Genomic DNA, 21,361 nt, shown 5'->3' with positions numbered 1-21,361 from the left:
AAATGTCAAATATTACAGATTGTCTTGCTAAAATAGAAATTTTTTGGAGGCAGGGATAATTTTTTTTTTCAATATTGGCCCTGCCCAATTTTAAAACTTGGCATCTTTTTTTCTGTGAGGAAGATTGTCGCTGAGCTAACGTCTGTGCCAGTCTTCCTCTACTTTACATGGGATGCTGCCGCATGTGGCTTAACAGGTGGTGCTAGGTCTGCACCTGGGATCTGAAGCTGTGAAGCCTGGGCTGCGGAAGCAGAGCATACGACCTTAACCATGACGCCACCAGGCTGGCCCCCGAGCTTGGCATCTTTTATCAATAGTAGTTGAGATATCTGAATTTTATTTTAAAGTCCTTACTGGTATTTTGGGTACTAAGATGGAGAGATGAAGGTTATTTAACTATTTTTTTCTCTAATAAAAAGGGTAACTAATCTAAAAGTCTGGTTTTATTTATTTATTTATTTTTAAACAGGTGCCATGTTTCAGAACAGACTAAGACTCCTGGTAAAGAAGAACTGAAGACACTGTACAGACATCAGATATAGGCTAATTACAAAGAAAGCATTAACCTGCCTCTGAGGTGACTAAAGGGGAATAATGGTGATTTTGCGCCGGGCTCGGCCGCCTGCTTCCGCCCCAACCAGCAATGAATCTTGACTCGCTCTCGCTGGCCTTGTCTCAAATCAGCTACCTGGTGGACAATTTAACCAAGAAAAACTACCGAGCCAGCCAGCAGGAAATACAGCATGTAAGTAACCTAGTCAGAAAATCTAAGTACCATTAAGGGGATGAGTATGCAGTGGAAAGAAAGTTTCTATGGTGTGTTGCGTGAAAAGTATCTAATTTTTGCCCCTTACATCAAGTGATTTCTCTTCAGCTTAATATATAAAAGAGATCTTATCCCGGTTCTTTTTTGGGGGGGTTCACAGATTTTTGTTTTTTTTGTTAAAATTATGAAATATTTGTTTTGATCTAATCCTATTTTTTCCTTAATACTTTTTTAAAAAATTGAGATAAACTTCACAATCTATAAAACTCACCCTTTACAATGTAAAATTCTGTAATTTGTAGTTGATTCACAAAGTCGTTCAACCATTATCATCAAACTCCAGCGTATTTTCCTCACCCCAAAAAGAAACGCCTGAATCCATTTGCAGTTGCTCTCCATTTCCCCTCCCTCCAGCCCCTGGCAACTGCTGATCTACTTTGTGCTTCTATGGATTTGCCTTTCTGGACATTTCATATAAATGAAATCATCCCATATGTGGCCTTCAGTTGTCTGCCTTCTTTCACTTGGCATGATGTTTCAGGTTTCATCCATGTTGGAGCATGCATCAGTACTTCATTCCTTTTTATGGCTGGATAATAGTCCATTGTATGAATATATTCCACATTTTGTTTAACTGTCAGTTGGATATTTAGGTTTGTTTCCGCTTTTTTGACTCTTATGAATAGTGTAGCTATCAACATTTGTTTACCAGTTTTTGGGTGGATGTTTATTTTCAGTTTTTAGGATATATACCAAAGAATGGAATTGCTGGATCATATGGTTACTCTATTTTTACCTTTCTGAAGAACTGCCAGACTGGTTTTCAGAGCATTGCATCACTTTTCATTTCCACAAGCAGTGTATGAGGGTTCCAATTTTTTTTCATCCTCACTAACACTCATTGTTGCCTGTCTTTTTGCCTTTAGCCCTGCTAGTGGATGTGAACTGGTATCTCATTGTAGCTTTGATTTATAGATAATGCTGTTGAGCGTCTTTTCATGTGCTGCTTTGTACATCTTTGGAGAAATGTCAATTCAAATCCTTTGCCCTCCCCTCCCCCTCCATCTTTTAAAATTACTGTTCTCCAGTGTAGATTTGACTTGTAGAGTATTTCATTCAATCTTCGTGAAAGTTAAATAGTATACTATACCTTAGTTTTAGTGATTGTACCCCCTTCCCATTTATAAATCAAATGGAGTATCACACTTAGAATTCTTCATATTGTTAAAGCATAATTTAGCTGTATGACCCTGGTTAACTGCTCCAAACCTCCTTTTCTTCATCTGCAAAATAAGGATAAAAACAATAAAATTTGCAGGACACCTTGTTGTGATTAAATGAAATTAAATAGAGTATGTAACACAGTTCCTGTCTCAGCATTAAAAAAGTGCTAATTCTCCCTCTATAGTATAAATTATAGTTACTACGTAAAGTAGTTAGTACACAAATAGAAACTTGTAAGTGAAATAGGTGCTTAATTATTTGAGCTAAATCTAAGGCTTGAGAGGGTTTGTATGGAACTATTTCCTTGACTTTTTGGGGTGTGTGTAATGTGTGCATGTAGCAGTTGTGGTTGTGGTTTAATGTGATTTTTAAAATAGATAACATATTAACCTGATTACCCTAGGTACCCATTTCTCCTACCAACAGGCAACCAATGTTGGCTATTTCTTCATTGTCCTTCCAAAGATATTTGCATATAGAAAATGGGAAGATATTTCCCCCATTTCATATGGTGGCGTATAGTAGATATTGTTCTCCATCTTTTTGTTTTGTTTTGTTTTCAATTTACCAGTCTGTCTTGGAAATCATTCCTTATCCATATGTGAAAAGTCTCTTCATTCCTTTAAGGCTGCATAGTAAACCATTGTCTGGATGGATCATAATTTACACTTCACTGTTGATGGACACTTAGGTTATATAAGAGTTTTTGTGTGTGTGTGTGTGTGCGCTCACACACTGTGGACAGTGTTGTTACAAGGTAGTTCCCGCCTATATATGTTGTTGTATTTGTAGGATAGATGCTTAGAAATTGAAGTTTGGACAACTTTTCCAGTTTACTTTCTAATGGAAAAGCTCTATCCTTAGAATTATCTAATATCTATTTGATTTCCCACCTTTGTACTGTTTCTCTGGTACATTGAAATATCACCAGGTATGTATGCTTATGGAGTTCACTGCTTTGATGAATTATAGTGCTAAGTTCATTGTTTTAATACCTTCAGTGGTCCTCTTACTACAGAACAAAATCCAACCTCCTCAGTCTGAGTTGTTTATTTTTTTTTATTTCTTTAGCTGAGGAAGATTCACCCAGAGCTAACAGCTAACATCTGCCACCGATCTTCCTCTTTTTGTATGTCGGCCCCTGACAGACAAGTGGTGTAGGTCCACAGCCTGAACTGAATCTGGGCCCCTGAAGCAGAGCGGGCTGAATTTAACCACTAGGCCACCAGGGCTGGCCCATCATGGCCCTTTAAGTTCAGTTCTAAATGCTGTTTCTGGAATTCTCATCTTTCGAGAACCAAATCTAATACCACCTGTCCAGTGAAGACTTAACCCCTTTTTTCCTTTATTTGAATTAATTCCTTAGGGTAAATTCTGAAAGCTCTGTTGGTCAGAATGTGACCTAACAATTTCATGCAGCTGCTATTTAAGCATCTGCCGTGTACCACACATTATTTTTTTGGCAACTTTTTATTGAAATAAAATGTATACACAGAATAATTTCTCAAATTATAAGTGTGCAGATAAATTTTCATAAAATGAACATATACCTATTATAACCATGCAGATTAAGAAAAGTGATACTAGCGTCTCAGAAGCTCCTCGTTTAGTTGCTGAACATATCACTTAGGCGCTCAGCAGTTTCACTTCTACGTATATACCAAACAGAAAGGCACGTGCACGTTCATCATAAAACGTGTATCTCAATAGCCCCAAGGTGGAAACAACCCGTGTCTATCAACAAGGTATACTATGAGGCATTGAGACTATTATGTGTAACAACATGCCTTGATCTTAGTGTTGAGTGAAAAATGCTGAGCATTCCATCAGTTCAGTCATTCTATTTGTACAGTCAGTTCTCTGATCTTCATAGCAATTGTTCAAGCATTTACAATGTTCCAGGTGTTATTTCTAATGTGATATTACATCAGTTCTCACATTCTCACTTCAGTGGTGCAGGGTGGGTAGTATTGTTCCATTTTACACTGAGCTTCAAAGACATTAAGTATTTTGCCCACTGGTATTCTGCCTGAAAATGGCAGATAGGAGATTTGAATCCACAACATTCCTGTGTTGAATCTCTTTATGTTGTTCCTGAAAGACAAAGAAGTAGAAGAAAATTAGAGACAGGATTGTAAGGTCTCCTAGTCTCAAGTTTGGCTGCCCCTGACAGCCCCTACTCTAAAACGTCTTCCACTCTGTTCTCAGAGTGACCTTTTGAAAATGTATAGCTAATAGTCTCTTTGAGGTTTTAAAATCTTTTGTTTGTCTCTGTCCCACTCAGTAAAGCCCAGACTCCTGACTGTGCCTATGTTGCTGTTCTTTGGAAGCAGACATGAGACAGTTTGGAATGCAGGTTATTTATAACGTTTGAATACCTGTAGGGGGAGGGGAAAAGACTGGAGACAGAATTGGGCAGAAGGAGAACTGTGGTGGAAACACAACAAAACCCTGGCCAACTCCATGGGGAATTCTGCAACGGATATCAAAGTTGTCCCACAGTGGGCCCAAATGGCCAGGCCTTTACATCCCTTAGGATTGTATGAAGGCTACCTCAGGAGGGTGTGTGCCCTTGGATAATATGACTCCAGCTGAGACAAACCTTAAAGGCGGTGACTGCTGGGGCAGTTAGAACTTCTTGCAAGTGGGGAATCTGGTGGCACTGTCTGACTTTACCCCAGCAAGCCTCTGCATGATCTGGTCAGCTTAATACTGAATTACTAATTGGTTTGATCATCTTCCCCACTCCCAAGACCTTGAGATATTGGACTATCCTTTAGTTTGTCTCTTATACCTAACATTTAGTAAGTGTTCAAATGCAATTGGAATGAATAAATTATTTAGTAATTAATTTTGAAGGTAAGGGTTAGAATGCATGGTTTCACCTAATGGCTGAGGTTTCTCAGTGTCTACAGATTTTCTTTAGAAAAGTAAATTTTGTGTCTTTAACAGTACCTTTGCAGACAGCCTCCTCTCTTCTATTACTTCTAGAAGGATTAGGAATTTAGAACTGGAGTGGGAGCAAGGTTCTAGTTCTTGGCTCTGTCTTGATTTCCTTTGGTGTTAGGTAAAGACTTGTGATTCTTGGATGCTTAGTATATTTTAGTGCCATGCTTTGTTGTGGCTTAGTCTGATCAGATTTATTATCTTGGCTGGGATCATGTTCCCTTTGTTATTTATCCTAGTGACAAATGGGAAGAAGGAATATTTATCGAATTTATTATATATATGGGTTCACTAAACATGAGAGCTAGCTATTTATTACCATTATGTAGATTAAAAAACAGGGCTAGAATTTAATTTGTCCCATTAGTCAGGATTTTGTGATGTTCTTTAAAGATTAACCCCTGTAGTTATGCTTTCCTTTAAAATACTCATCATTATGAAAGAAATTATACAAGTAAAATAAAATTAAATCAACACTAGTTTTTCTACTCAGCTTCTTAGCATTTTGGAGTGTTCTTTGATTTTGCATTAAAAATAGTTGTTCTAGGGGCCGACCCTGTGGTCTAGTGGTTAAGTTTGGTGAGCTCTGCTTTGGTGGCCCGGGTTCAGTTCCCAGGTGAGCACTACCACACCCTTTGGTGGCCATGCTGTGGTGGCGACTCACAAAATAGAGGAAGATTAGCACAGATGTTAGCTCAGGACGAATCTTCCTCAGTAAAAGAAAAGAAAGAAAAGTTCTATAAAAACATTTTTTTTTAAAGATTTTTTTGGGGCTGGCCCGGTGGCACAGCAGTTAAGTTCGCATGTTCCGCTTCTTGGTGGCCTGGGGTTCGCCGATTCGGATCCTGGGTGTGGACATGGCACCACTTGGCAAAAGCCATGCTGTGGTAGGCATCCCACATATAAAATAGAGGATGATAGGCATGGATGTTAGCTCAGGCCCAGTCTTCCTCAGCAAAAAGAAGAGGATTGGTAGTAGTTAGCTCAGGGCTAATCTTCCTCAAACAAACAAAAAAAAGATTTAAAAAAAATTTTTTTTAATTATTTTATTTTGTTTTTTAAGTTTTTCCTTCTCCCAAAGCCCCCCACTACATAGTTGTATATTTTAGTTGTGGGTCCTTCTAGTTGTGGCATGTGGGACGCCACCTCAGCATAGCTTGATGAGCAGTGCTAGGTCCGTGCCCAGGATCCACACCTGTGAAACCCTGGGCCACTGAAGTAGAGTGTGCGAACTTAACCACTGGGCCATGTGGCCAGCCCCTATAAAAACATTTTATATCCTGTTCTTTAAATGATATAATCTCTAAATATAATTTAAAAAATTATAAATGTAAATTTATAAAACCAAAATTTTAAATTTATTAAATTAATAAATTTATAGTAAAAGTTTTATTGAAGATAATCTTGGGGCTGGCCCTGTGGCCGAGTGGTTAAGTTCACGTGCTCCACTTCTGCAGCCCAGGGTTTCGCCAGTTCAGATCTTGGGCGAGGACATGGCGCTGCTCATCAGGCCATGTTGAGGTGGTGTCCCACATGCCACAACTAGAGGGACCCACAACTAAAATACACAACTATGTGCTGGGGGGATTTGGGGAGAAAAAGCAATTAAAAGAAAAAAAGATTGGCAACAGTTGTTAGCTCAGGTGCCAGTCTTCAAAAAAAAAAAAGATAGTCTCAAACACACATGAGTAGAGTAGTACAATATAACCCCCATGAATCTGTCATCTAGCTTCATTTTAAGCTATGACCAGGCTGTTTGATCTCAGTTGTTTTAAAGCACAGCCCAGACATAATTTCATCTCTTCATAATACCATTTTAACATCTTTAAACAAAAAAAGCACAGTACTTCCTAAATATCAAATATCCAGTTAACAGTCACATTTCCTGTTTGCCTTATATTAAAAAAAATCTTAAAACTGTTGGTTTGAATCAGGATTCAAATAAAATAAATCAGTTTGTCTCCTGGGACCTTATTAAGTCTCATTTATTTATTTATTTATTTATTTATTTTTTGCTGAGGAAGACTGGCCCTGAGCTAACATCCGTGTACATCTTCCTCTACTTTATATGTGGGATGCCTACCACAGCATGGCATGCCAAGTGGTGCCGTGTCTCCACCCGGGATCTGAACCGGCGAACCCCGAGCTGCTGAAGCAGAATGTGTGGACTTAACTGCTGTGCCACTGGGCCGGCTGCTGTAAAACAACTTTTATTCAAAGAATAGTTTAGTCTTATTAAAAATACATTGTATGTTGAAATGAATTCAGTGCTTACTGTCTGTCCTTTTGCTGCAGTTTCTATATTCCTGAAAAAACTTTATTTTCATTTGTTTCTTTTTTGGCTGTAGATCATTGTCAGCAGATTTGTTTCATTGAGAACTTGGGTGCTGTTACCCGGATTCTTTCATGCTTAAGGATATATCATTTTTATTTGGAGTCGATTATCACAAGATATGAAATTCTTGGGTCAAGTTTGTTTCCCCCTAGTTGTGTAAATACAGCTCTCCATTATTCTTCAGTAACATCAAATGCCAGAAGCTCCCTGGCTTCTTCCTCCTCCTCTTTCCTCTCTCTCCTTCCTCATGCATTTTAGGTAACTTTTCTTGCCTGCATCTACTCTTAACCTCGATATCCCCATAAATTTTCTTTTAATTAGAGTTAACTTCATGTGTATAAGTTTTGATTATTCTGTTATTACCTTTTCTTGTGCTATGGTATACCTTTCAATGTTTCAATTCAAATATTTATTTCAGGGATATTTTTCTTCTTTTCTTTGAATGGTTTTCTTTGTCATTTCTTCTCTTGTGGATTGAGGTATATTAATTTTATTAGGTGGTTATCTTTTCTGTAAAATTTTTGCCTTAGTTCTTTCCTAAGCCCTGCAAACTTGCTTTCATTTCCTTCTGTTATCTTATTTTTGAACTAGTGTGTCACCTTTTTGAGGACTTTCCCCCTTAAAAAACAAAAATTTCTACCATTTCTTTGAGGGTATGGAATACTATTTGTCTGAACTCTTCTTGTTTGTTTATTGGGTAAGTTCTTTGAAATGTATGTTCTTCACCTGTCTTGTTTCTTTGCTTTGTTTATTTTACAGGTTCTTGAAATAGGTTGCATGCTGAGTCTTGGGACTTTTTGCTTGTCTTTGAATCAGTGCAATTATTTACTCACATTTAAATAGTCTTAGGAATACTTGAGGGCAGGAAAGTGTCTTGGGGTACTTCACCATTTCTGTTTTCAGATTTGGTAATGGTTTCCTCATTCTTCTCCAGCATTCTTCTTTGTTCACAGACGTTAAATGTGGCACCTTGAGCTTGATTGTTCATCTATATCTCTCTCCCTTGCCATTCTGCAATTTCTGTGTGTTGATCTGGGTCTCTAAATGGACAGTCTGTCCTTTTTCATGGCCCATTTGTGCCCCCAATTCATCACCTGAACAGAGAATAATTATACATATTTTGGGACGTTTATCAATTCTAGACATTTTTATTTTTGGATTTATCAGTCCCAAGTAGAAGTCTGCATTTGGCTTGTCATTTGAGTTGGTAAGAATGAGCTCTTTGCCATATTTCTCTGGACCACTTCTTAAAAGAGAATGTATTATTGAAGATGTAATTTTAAAAAAAAATTTGTTATTTGAGAGACTAGAGTAGAAAAAGGTGGTCTTAGTTCCACCATCTTTTACTTAGGAATTCAAAATTTTATCCTTAATTTAATGCTTTTTTTGTTAGAAGAAACCCTTCATAGTTGCAAAAATTTTTCATGTTCTTTTCAAAATATTAAACTGTTTTGAATGTATGCACTATTTTTCATAAAGTATTCACAAAGTATTCATACAGATAAGGCAATAAGAACCTGGAATTTTTTTTGAAGAAGAAGATGATTAACCCTGAGCTAACTGCTGCCAGTCTTCCTCTTTTTGCTGAGGAAGACTGGCCCTGAGCTAACATCGTGCCCATCTTCCTCTACTTTATATGTGGGTTGCCTACCCCAGCGTGATGTGCCAAGCAGTGCCAATTCCGCACCCGGGATCTGAACTGGTGAACCCTGGGCTGCTGAGAAGTGGAACATGCGAACTTAACCGCTGCGCCACTGGGCTGGCCCCTGGAATGAATATTTTTAAGGGTTAGAATATGTTCAGCAAGCTTAAGAAATATGAATGAAGATGCTGATGGAAACTTGTTTGTATGGTGCATATGTATATTTTGAAACAGTCTGATTATTCTGGTTGCTATAACTATAATCATGGTAGTGTAGAGAGTTACTGTCTTCAATTTAAATTTTAAAATCTAGTATTTTATAATTGTATGGAATCCTGAGTGTTTTTGGGACCTTTGAGATCATCTGTTGGGCTAGATTTTGTATTTTTCTTTATATAAATCTTTTTGAGCTTATGTGAAAATCCACATATATATATATATATATATATATATCTGTTTTTTGCGTGGGTGTGAGGAAGATTGGCCCTGAGCTAACATTTCTTGGCAGTCTTCCTCTTTTCGCTTGAAGAAGATTGTTGCTGAGCTAACATCTGTGCTAATCTTCCGCTATTTTATGTGGGATGCCTACCACAAGCATGGCTTGTCAAGCAGTGCCATGTCCGCACCCAGGATCCGAACCGGTGAATCCCAGGCCTCCAAAGCGGAACGTGTGCACTTAACCGCTGTGCCACCGCACCAGCCCCTATTTCTTTTTTTTAAATAGATAGGCTTTTTTTTTTTAAAGGTTGGCACGTGAGCCAACAGCTGTTGCCAGTCTTTTTTCTTTGTTTTCTGCTTTTTCTCCCCAGATCCCCCCAGTACACAGTTGTGTATTTTAGTTGTGGGTCCTTGTAGTTGTGGCATGTGGGATGCCGCTTCAGCGTGGCCTGATGAGTGGTGCCATGTCCGCACTAAGGATTCAAACCAGCGAAACCCTCGGTCGCTGAAGCAGGGTGTGGGAACTTAACCACTCGGCCACGGGCCCAGCCGCTAGTTACTTTATTTTTAATATAGCCTAAAGATTTTGCTGTCACATTGTAAGATAGTTACTTAACTAAAGCTTTGAATTATTTTACTGGTCTCCACTGCCCAATGAGTGGAGTGGTCTGAATTTTAAGTAAAAATATATAGGACTTAATTTTACAGGAGCAATAAAATCTTATTTCAACATCTTTGCAACCCAATCATGTTTTTAAAATACCACTTGTTTTAGAAGAAAAAAATAGTTGCTCCTAATGAAGGGCAGCATGGTATCTCAGAATTAATATTGCGTTCACCCAGCAACCATAAAACACACCATTTAATTCCACCACCAGCCGGCAAGTTATGTGTGACATTTGTCTTTAGTCGCTCCAACCTTGATTTTAAAAAAAAATCTTATCTGTGATAACATGGTATTGTTTGTCTTATATATATTTCTTAGGTTTGTTGTGAAGATTAAGTGGCTGTAAAAGCAATTGTAAAATTATAAAAATATTATATAAATAAATGTAAAGGATAAGAAGGGATATTTGTAAACTTTTGCTGATCCTGATTAAAACAAAAACTTAAAAGTTTTTTTGTTTTGGTTTTTGGCCATTGACAGTCTGATGGAAAGTCCCTTCCATTTTTTAGGTTGGTGTAACAGCACCAGATAAGTCAGTATGTTCATTAACTGTCATCTGATCCCCTGACTCCCTCTGGCCTTTTTGTGTTTGTGTACTGTTTAACTTCTGCCTCAAAGGCTGTTCCTCCAGCTCTATCTGGTTGTCAACTTCAATATTTTAAGTCTCAGCTTACATTTTACATCTTTAGGGAAAGTCTTTCTGTGGTACCTCTCCCCTCCCATCAATATCACATAGCCCTGTTTCATTTTCTTCATATGACAGTTAATATTATCAGGAATTCTTTACCTATACTTTTCTTACCCCATGAAAACATCCTTCGTGAGAGTTATGGAACTCACTGGTCTGTACTGCTGTGTTTGCTGTACCTTGTATTGTATCTAGTATGTTCTCAACATGTATTTGTTAAGCCAGCTACTCTTGCTCTTTTGAGGGAGAGCTCTGGTTAGTTGAATCATTGGTGATTCTAGTCTTAATTAATTTTTTTTTAAAGATTTTATTTCTTTCCTTTTTCTCCCCAAAGACCCCCGGAACGTAGTTGTATATTCTTAGTTGTGGGTCCTTCTAGTTGTGGCATGTGGGATGCTGCGTCAGCGTGGTTTGATGAGTAGTCCCATGTCCGCACCCAGGATTCGAACCAACGAAACACTGGGCCGCCTGTGGCGGAGCGCACAAACTTAACCACTCGGCCACAGGGCTAGCCCCTAGTCTTAATTATTTGAATTGGCTATTTAGTATCTTCAGCATTCAAGGCGATAGGAAAAAACAATCTTTTGCCTTTGTAGAACTTAAGGAATGATAAGAACCTACAAAACCAATACATTGTGAATAGGTTCACAGTAATATTTATAGATGCAGAGGTTCTTATTGATTATCAAATTATACAAATTTTAACTTCTATGTATGTATGTATGTATGTATGTATTTATTTATTTATTTATTGAGGAAGATTAGTCCTGAGCTAACTGCTGCCAATCCTCCTCTTTTTGCTGAGGAAGACTGGCCCTGAGCTAACATCATGCCCATCTACCTCTACTTTATATGTGGGACGCCTACCACAGCATGGTGTGCCAAGCGGTGCCATTTCCGCTCCCGGCATCCGAACCAGTGAACCCTGGGCTGCCGAAGCCCGGGCCGCCGAAGCACAACGTGTGTACTTAACTGCTGTGCCGCTGGGCCGGCCCCTAGATTTTAACTTTTAGATGTTTGTGGGACAGTGTGAAAATTGGTCTTACTTAACTACCACACTTTCTGGATGGGGAAAACTGAAACTGAAATAAGTTAACTTAGCCAGCTGTCACTTTATTATATGATACAGTCGAGAGACTGTAGGCTTTGGAGGTGGGCTATGAATCCTTCCTCCTCGACTCATACACTAGTGGATTTTAGGCTGCTGGAATCTGTTTTAAGTGTTCACCTCATCTATAAAATGGGAGTAAGTTTTGGCAGAGTTGTTGAAGATTAAACTGAGAAAGCTCGGTACCATATCTAGTCTAAAGTAGGTAGTTAAATATTTATTATTTATAATGTAGCATTTAATAAGCAAGTGATTACTCTCCACATACAATGTGCTAAGCTCTTTTGTAGACTAGATGTGAGGAAGTCAACACAACTACATGAATTCCCTCTTCTCATGCAACTTAAAAATCTAGTGAAGGACGTGGAAAATAAATTATCAGGTGGTGATAAGTGCTATGGAGAAAAGTAAAGCAGGGTAATAGGTGATGATGGGTCAGGTCGTGTTGCTGTTTTTGGGAGGGTAGTTATGAAAGGCCTCACTGATGAGGTGACTTGAGAGCAGAAACCTAAAGGAAGTAAGAGCAAACCATGTGTAGATATTTGCAGCTTTCTTGTATAGGAAATAGCAAGTACAAACACTGGTAATTTTGAGAAACACCAAGAAACTAGTGGCGCGTGGGGTAGCATCTACAGTACTGAAATCATACTGTTTCCTTTAGGGCCTTGCCTTGGAGGTTATTGCAATGAGTCACAATTGTGTTAGATTTCAGGTTACTCTTTTTTTTTTTTTTGCTGAGAAACGGTTGCCCTGAGCAGACTTCTCTTGCCAATCTTCCTCTTTTTGCTTGAGGAAGATTGGCCCTGAGCTAACAGCTGTGCCAGTCTTCCTCTATTTTGTATGTGAGTCACCGTGACAGCATGGCCGCCACCGAGTGTTTTAGACCTCCGTGCAGGGAACTAAACCCGGGCCACCAAAGTGGAGCACGTGGAACTTAACCACTAGGCCACGGGGCTGGCCCTTGAAGTTACTTTTTTTTTTTTAAAGATTTTCTTTTTCTTTTTTTTCCCCAAAGACCCCTGGTACACAGTTGCATATTTTAGTTGTGGGTCCTTCTAGTTGTGGCATGTGGGATGCCACGTCAGTGTGGCCTGACAAGCGGTGTCATGCCCAGGATCCAAACTGGCGAAACCCTGGGCCACTGCAGCAGAACGCATGAACTTAACCACTTGGCCATGGGGCCAGCCCCTGAAGTTACATTTTTAAAGTAAAATTAATGCATAGAAAAGGTGATGCTCTTGTGTGTGCAGTTTGTTATAAAATTGTTGCCTTAGAACTTAAAAAAAAATTGTGTTCTTACTACGTCATTTTTTTTGTGTAGATGTTGACCAAAGCACATCTATGGAGTAATTACGGGTAGTTTTTCTTCCATCCTTCCTGCCAGTGACTGTAGGAAACATTTAAAAAATATTTAATTATAAAGTATTGCTACCTCCATCTCATTAATTCCTATAACACTTAATCCAAAGCGAACAATTAATGTGAGTTGGGATTTTGCCTTAGAGGTTGATTTTTTTTTTTTAATCTCCCTTAATATTGACTACAAACTCATATTTTTTCATCTTTAATTTAGATTGTGAATCGGCACGGCCCTGAGGCAGACAGGCATTTACTACGCTGCCTATTTTCGCATGTGGATTTCAGTGGCGATGGTAAAAGCAGTGGCAAAGATTTTCATCAGGTATTTGGGGGCTTACAGAGTGTATGTTCACTTAGATCTAATCGTTCAATGAATTGCATTTTGGTCATAATGTGTAGCAAACAACACATACAAATAGCATCCAGAAATAATCTTAGCTGAATGGCTGAAAGGTATTGGGACTTTTCCGTTTTTTGTCCTTCCCTTCTGCCTGGATGCAAACCATTACAGCTCCCTAGTTGAGGCTTAGAGAGCTGGGCATCAGGCCTGCCTGAAGGAAGCAGGAATGTGGGAAGTCCTGCTTGACAAGTAAGTAAGGCAGAGAAGGGACTCTCTTGTCATAGATTGAGTTTCTTTGGCTTGATTCTCAATCTGGGAACAGTTTATCATGATATTATTCCTTATGGTTACCTTGTCAGTGGACTCTGTTCTGTAGAAGTTTTGGTTTAACACTTGCTGCAAATAGACTTTAAGTAGTTTAAATGGGTTTTTTCAAGAGCTAGTTTTGATCGTGTAGAAACAGTATACAAAATTGGATTGCACTTTAATGTTGTTATGAGTACCTCTAATTCTGTGTATGCAAGAATATGACTTAGTGCTAATGAAAATTCATCTTTTATTTTTTAAGACCCAGTTTCTGATTCAGGAGTGTGCGTCACTGATTACAAAGCCAAACTTTATCTCGACGCTGTCCTATGCCATTGATAATCCATTGCACTATCAGAAGGTTGGTATTGTTTTTATCTTTAGTAGTCCTAAGAAAGTGATCTTTTACTAGGCTTTCTAAAAAGATCTTAAACCTTTATCTCATAGTATCATGTTTTTGTTTTTGTTTTTTTAAAGATTTTATTTTTTTTCCTTTTTCTCCCCAAAGTCCCCCGGTACATAGTTGTGTATTCTTCGTTGTGGGTTCTTCTAGTTGTGGCATGTGGGACGCTGCCTCAGCGTGGTCTTAAGAGCAGTGCCATGTCCGCACCCAGGATTCGAACTAACAAAACACTGGGCCGCCTGCAGCGGAGCGCGTGAACTTAACCACTCGGCCACGGGGCCAGCCCCTCATAGTATCATGTTTTAATTTTAAAATTTCAAGTAGTTATTTTGGGATTTTTGTAGTTTCCAGTAAAATCAAGACAGTTTGATAAATAGAATCTTACTAAAACCAGATTCTGTGAAGCTTAAGCTTGTCAGTCTTCGGTTCTAGGACATGATGTGTTGTTTCTAGCAGCACTACAGATTTATGTCACTCCTATGTAGCACCAAAAGTGGATGAACAGATGCTTTTATAAACTTTTTGAAAATTGTAAGTTCTTGTTTTAAAATAAAGTTTGTTTTGTTTCAGAGTTTAAAGCCTGCACCCCACTTATTTGCCCAGCTGAGTAAAGTTCTCAAGTTAAGCAAAGTACAAGAGGTAAGTGATTCAAGAAAAGAGATCTAGGCAAAATTAGAATCAAAAACAGCCGTTTGACTCTTTGGTCAATCTAATCCTTCTTGTTTCAGGTAATTTTTGGCCTTGCCCTCTTGAATTCTTCCAGCTCAGATCTCAGAGGTTTCGGTAAGTTTCTTTTCCCCCACAGATCCTATAGTGAAGTTAGATTCTTTAACATCCGTGGTTTTTTTTTTTAAATTTAAGATTATGATAGTTAACAACCTTGTAAAATTACAGTTGTACATCATTATTAGTTGTGTTGTAGGTACACCACTTCACCCCTAGTGCCCTCCCCTACCCCCTCGTTCCCCTGGTAACCACCAATTAGTTCTCTTTGTAATGTCCATGGGTTTTTGAATCTTGAGACTCCATAGCTTAGATTCAGAGAGTAAGATAATCTAAGATTATCTTCTTTTGGTCTCTCTTATGTATGTATGATAAAAACACATAATGTAAGCTTTACCTTTATAATTTTTTTGAGTGTATGGTTCAGTAGTGTTAACTGTGTTCACATTGTTGTGTAACAGATGTCTGGAGCTTCATCTTGCAAAACTGAAACACTTTACTCATTGATTAACTCTCCATTTCCCCCTCCCACCTCCCCCCAGCCCCTGGCAATTGGTCTCTTAGTTTATACCTACCAGCTAAAGCTATGAAAACATTAGAGGGTGAATGGTGAGTTGGTGGATGAGAATGATTATCGTCTATATTTGGATGTTATGTGACGTTTTACCCATTCTGGTTCAAAAATAACTTGTGGTTTTTGGTTTACCTGGTTTCTAGCTGCCCAGTTTATCAAACAGAAGCTTCCAGATCTTCTGCGTTCTTACATTGACGCAGACGTCAGTGGAAATCAAGAAGGTGGCTTCCAAGATATTGCAATAGAGGTCCTACACCTCCTCCTCTCCCATCTCCTTTTTGGGCAGAAGGGAGCCTTTGGAGTTGGACAGGAACAGATAGACGCTTTTCTTAAGACGCTGCGCAGAGGTAAAGGAGTATAAAAGTTTTTTCTTTGGGTAAACACAAAACATATGACAAAAGGATTTTAGAATATAAGTGAAGACAGTGATTTACCTTTCTGTTCTTAAGTTGGTAATCTTTTAAGAAAGAGTAGTTTATAACTTAAAATATGAAAGTGATAAAAGCCTCATTATAGAAAAGGCATAAAATGAATATAACTTCACCTGTAATCTTGTAATATAAATAAAATCTCAGTTAAGATTTTCCGTGTAGTCTTTTTTTTTTGCCCCCATAGGGAAACAGAGACTACATTATTGTGGCATGCTTTTTTTAGTTAAAAAATTAATCACTGTTGATATACCCACTTTACTTCCTTGGCTATTGGCATTATTCCTAAAATAACTTCTGGTTCTATTATTGCCGTTCTTCGTTCCTCTGATCCTTCTTTTAGAGATAGAAGTAGTCTTTTTTTTTTTTTTTTTTTTAAGATTTTATTTTTCCTTTCTCTCCCCAAACCTCCCCCCTGCCGTACATAGTTGTATAGTTTTAGTTGTGGGGCCTTCTAGTTGTGGCATGTGGGACGCCGCCTGAGCATGGCATGATGAGTGGTGCCATGTCCGCGCCCAGGATCTGAACCAGTGAAACCCTAGGCCACCGAAGTGGAGTGCATCAGCTTAACCACTCGGCCACAGGGCCAGCCCCTATACTGATATTCTGTTGGTTTTTGATGCCTTCCTTGTATGAGAATTGACAGCCCTATTGTGAAAATTTAAAGTAATATTTAGGGTGTGAATTGGTTAATAGATCCTGGGATTCTAATATAAAAAGTTAAAAATATACTCATGAGCAATTTTTATGATATAAAAACATTCAAATTTCGGAATTGGTGTTGAAGTCATAACTTGGGCTAGCTGGATTGGAAAAAACTGAATAAACTTTGCTTTCAACATGAACTTGTGGAAGACTCAGGTTTGAGGGGCTTTTAAAGAGAGTAAAAGAGGATAGTTTGTTTTTAATCAATTGTAATCTTTTTTCCTCCTTCAGATTTTCCTCAGGAACGCTGTCCCGTGGTGCTTGCACCACTTTTATACCCTGAAAAACGGGACATTCTAATGGACAGGATCCTGCCTGATTCTGGAGGGGTAGCTAAAACCATGATGGAGAGCTCTTTGGCTGATTTCATGCAAGAAGTAGGCTATGGCTTTTGTGCAAGGTTAGTAGCAAGACATTAAACTTCTGGTTACTCTTGTGCCAAACACAATGTGATTCTTTAAAGCAAGTTCCTAAGATTCCTTAGTGTGTTATCATCTTTGCCTTTGAAGAATTTTGCTTCTGAATTTAATCTTCCACATACTAGTTTTGGTGGCAGCTGTAAATATCCTAGAGGCTAAATTTCTCTCTCTTTGCCCACCCTGGTTTCTCAGATTTAGGAATCAGGGAGTTCCTGGCCTAGTTGCCAGGATAGGCATTTTAGCTTTTGGAGAAGAGAGAGCACTGACTCAAGTGTTGTTGGAACTTGTATCGTTTCCCACCTGATGTGTCTAATTATTCTCCTCCCTGCCACCACTCTCAGTTTCCTCACTTTACCTCCATCTTCTATAAACTCCCTTTTCTGCCTTTTTTATATCCTGCCTCTTGCATATTTTTCATACCCTCCAGGGGCACCAAAGGAAATTGTTTTGCCCTATGTTCGTAGCACTTGTGACTGTGATAAAGTGGATTGTTAATATTTTTCTGAGAGTAAGTTATTAAAGGCATTAGTGTACCTTTGCTTTGAATTTAAGTGTAACTTTTAATGTTTTTAAAACTCTTGTATAAGCCACCTTTCCACTATGGTTGCAAGTGTATTTGTGGGTGTGTGTATGTGCCCCCTGTAAAACTTTTATTAAATTAAGCTGCAGGATGCAAAGTGAAAAAGTTAGGGTGCATTTTCAAGTCTTTGTACATACCAGAATAGTTGCCCTCACCTTAAATGTCAGTATTTTAAAGAGTAATTTGATTCATATTGAAGATTGAGGAGAATAACTTTATGTCTTTGTGAGAAATATCATTACTCTTGGCTCATAGTTTCTTCCATTGGTCTTTTAAACTTTTTCCATTTTCTTAGTTAAGTAGGTGGTTTTTTACATTCTTAGCTATATAAAAGTGACAAGAAATGAAACTTATTACCCTGTCTCTATTAGTGAAACTCTGGATTTCATTCAAGTGCTCATTTTATATTAGCATATCTTAACCTTGATATTGAGGGTGGTAGTGTTTTTCTGAAGTTAAATTTCTGTTTCAGTATTGAAGAATGTCGCAATATAATCATGCAATTTGGTGTTCGGGAGGTCACAGCTGCCCAGGTTGCAAGGGTTTTGGGAATGATGGCACGAACTCATTCAGGATTAACAGACGGAATTCCTTTACAGGTAAGTATAGAAGTCAGCTGTTTTACAATGTGAATTAATGTCCTGCCCTCTTAATTTATTAAATTACGGTATGATTGATTGTTCTACCAACCAGAGCTGAACACATTAAGTTGTTGAGTTTAATTCAAATTTTACTTCTACAGAGTATCTCTGCTCCTGGCAGTGGTATTTGGAGTGATGGAAAAGATAAAAGTGATGGAGCACAGGCACACACATGGAATGTAGAAGTGTTGATTGATGTTCTCAAAGAACTGGTGAGTACATGTAATCATGTTTTTATATTCTTGATGTTAGTATAATGTAGCTCAAAGAAGGTAAATTTTAATGGATAAAAATACCCAGCTGAATGAGACCAACAGTGTTGTATAATTTTCAACTTCATTGGATCACAAGTAATGAAGTGTCTGAGATAATTAAGCACTCAAAATAGTACCTAATCAAATTCCAGTTTTATTCATTAGGAGTTGTTTCTCTGTAGTTCTGAGTGGGACTGCTGAGGCGATTTGTTCAGTTGTTGGTGTGTGGTTTTATTTGGAGGGACGAATTTGTTGCAAAGTAAAGATTGAGGAGAAAGGAGGCCTTTTGAATGTTCTCTGGAAGATGCAGCAAGAATCCTGCTCACCTTGTTTATGGGTGGATAAGGATAATAAAAATCATTAGTTGATATTTCCATTTCTGGAATATCCACAAAATAAATAATTGGCTCCCAGATAAACAAAGTACCTCCCCTGAAATGTTGAAATGCTTACATAAAACATAAAAGAATGAAACTTTTAGATATTAAGAGAGAGCAATGAAATTTAGTCAGTGGGAGAATAGTGGAGTGAAGATGTAATATTTTCAGTCTTGTTCATAAAGTGTCAAGGAACAAAATACAACATTAGAGTAAAGACTACATATACATACAACATACTTATTAGGTATCAGGTCATATATCTATTCTGTTGCTCATTTTTAGTTTTGCACATTTGTAACTTACAGGTAAAATTGAGTTACAGAGAATAATGCTGTTCTTTATATAACCTTACTGCTAACATCAATGGGATTTCTTTTTCCTTTTTTTTTTTTGATGGAGGTTATGATAGTTTAGAACACTGAAATTTCAGTTGTACATTATTGTCCGTCACCATATAAGTGTGCCCCTTCACCCTTTGTGCCCACCCCACACCCCCCTTCCATCTCGTAACCATGAAAGAGTTCTCTTTGTCCATCTTTCACCCGTGAGTAAAATCATACAGTGTTTTGTTTGTCTCTGTCTGGCTTATTTTGCTTAACGTAATTCCCTCAATCTGCATCCATGTTTTTGCAAATGGAATGATTTTGTCCTTTTTTGTGGCTGAGTAGTATTCCGTGTTTTGTGTGTGTTTGTGTGTGTGTGTGTGTGTGTGTATATACACACACCACATCTTTATTCACTCATCGGTTGATGTTCATTGGGTTGCTTCCATGTATTGGCTATTGTGAATAATGCTGCAAGGAACATAGGGGTGCGTAAGTCTCTTTGTATTGTTGATTTCATGTTCTTTGGATAAATATCTGGTAGTGGTATAGCTGGGTCATATGGTATTTCTATTTTTAATTTTTTGAGAAATCTCTATATTCTTTTCTGTATTGACGGCACCAGTTTGCATTCCCACCAGCAGTGTATGAGGGTTCCCTTTTCTCCACAACCTCTCCAGCATGTGTTATTTTTTGTCTTGGTGATTATAGCCATTCTAACAGGTGTAAGGTGATATCTTAGTGTGGTTTTGATTTGCATTTCCCTGATTAGTGATGTTGAACATCTTTTCATGTGCCTATTGGCCATCTGTATATCTTCTTTGGAGAAATGTCTCTTCGTATCCTATTCCCATTTTTTGATTGGGTGGTTTGGTTTTTTCTTTTTTATTGAGTTGTAAGAGTTGTTTATATATTTTGGAGATCAACCCCTTGTCTGATAAATGATTTGCAAATATTTTCTCTTGGTTGGTGGATTTTTTCATTTTGTTCACGATTTCCTTTGCTTTGCAGAAGCTTTTTATTTTTAGTCTGATGTAGTCCCATTTAACTTTTTCTTTTGTTTCCCTTGCCCAAGTAGACATGGTATTCGAAAAGATGTTGCTAAGACCAATGTCAAAGTGTGTACTGTGTATATTTTTTTTAGGAGTTTTATGGTTTCAGGTCTCAGATTCAAATCTTTAATCCATTTTGAGTTAATTTTTGTGTATGGTGCAAGATAATGGTCTACTTTCATTGTTTTGCTTGTGGCTGTCCAGTTTTTGCAACAGCATTTATTGCATAGACTTTCCTTTCTCCACTGTTATGTTTTAGGCTCATTTGTCAAAGATTAACTGTCCATAGATGTGTGGGTTTATTTCTGTTCTTTCAGTTCTGTTCCATTGATCCGTGTGTCTGTTTTTGTGACAGTACTATGCTGTTTTTGTATTTTTTTTCTTTTTCCTTTTTCTTCTTTTTTAGAAAGATTAGTCCTGAGCTAACATCCACCGCCAATCTTCCTCTTTTTGCTGAGGAACATTGGCCCTGAGCTAACATCTGTGACCATCTTCCTCTACTTTATATGTGGGACTCCTGCCACAGCATGGCTTGATAAGCAGTGGATAGGGCCCTGCACGGAACCCGAACCGGCTAACCCCTGGCCACCAAAGCGGAATGTGCGAACTTAACCACTGCGCCACTGGGCTGGCCCCCATGCTGTTTTGATTACTATAGCTTTGTAGTATGTTTTGAAGTCAGATTGTGATGCCACCAGCTTTGTTCTTTTTGCTCAGTATTGCTTTACCTATATGGGGTCTTTTGTTGCCTCATATGAATTTTAGGATTCTTTGTTCTATTTCTGTGAAGAATGTCATTGGGATTCTGATTGGGATTGCGTTGAATCTGTAGATTGCTTCTGGTGGTATGGACATGTTAACTATGTTTCTTCTTCCATGGGATTTCTTTATTTTTCTAAATAAGTAGATGGATTTGTGGTCTTCAAACCTATTCTCCTTTTTTAAAAAAAAATTAGTTATTCACTTTTTTAAATTGAGTTCTCATTGGTTTATAACATTATATAAATTTCAGGTGTACATCATATTTTGATTTCTGTGTAGACTATTACCATGTTCACTA

The 21,361-nt window shown here is 38.0% G+C and overlaps 1 protein-coding gene across 8 annotated transcripts in view; it reads left to right on the top strand.

Annotated features, from left to right (window-relative positions):
* The window catches only part of CNOT1 (CCR4-NOT transcription complex subunit 1), a 113,740-nt gene that overhangs the window by 34,905 nt on the left and 57,474 nt on the right, over positions 1 to 21,361 (top strand). For all 8 annotated transcript variants that reach the window (XM_014827263.3, XM_014827260.3, XM_014827264.3 and 5 more), the window contains 9 exons: positions 470 to 745; positions 13,388 to 13,495; positions 14,082 to 14,180; positions 14,793 to 14,861; positions 14,951 to 15,005; positions 15,663 to 15,866; positions 16,884 to 17,052; positions 18,124 to 18,250; positions 18,394 to 18,504. In XM_014827263.3, coding sequence (XP_014682749.1) covers positions 644 to 745; positions 13,388 to 13,495; positions 14,082 to 14,180; positions 14,793 to 14,861; positions 14,951 to 15,005; positions 15,663 to 15,866; positions 16,884 to 17,052; positions 18,124 to 18,250; positions 18,394 to 18,504 — 1,044 coding nt within the window. In that variant the 5' untranslated portion in view covers positions 470 to 643. The remainder of the gene's footprint in view (positions 1 to 469; positions 746 to 13,387; positions 13,496 to 14,081; positions 14,181 to 14,792; positions 14,862 to 14,950; positions 15,006 to 15,662; positions 15,867 to 16,883; positions 17,053 to 18,123; positions 18,251 to 18,393; positions 18,505 to 21,361) is intronic.

Source organism: Equus asinus, chromosome 28 (assembly GCF_041296235.1).
Source record: "Equus asinus isolate D_3611 breed Donkey chromosome 28, EquAss-T2T_v2, whole genome shotgun sequence".
Classification (NCBI taxonomy): domain Eukaryota; kingdom Metazoa; phylum Chordata; class Mammalia; order Perissodactyla; family Equidae; genus Equus; species Equus asinus.
Note: the sequence above shows the minus strand (reverse complement) of the source record. Positions and strands in the feature narration are given on the sequence as shown.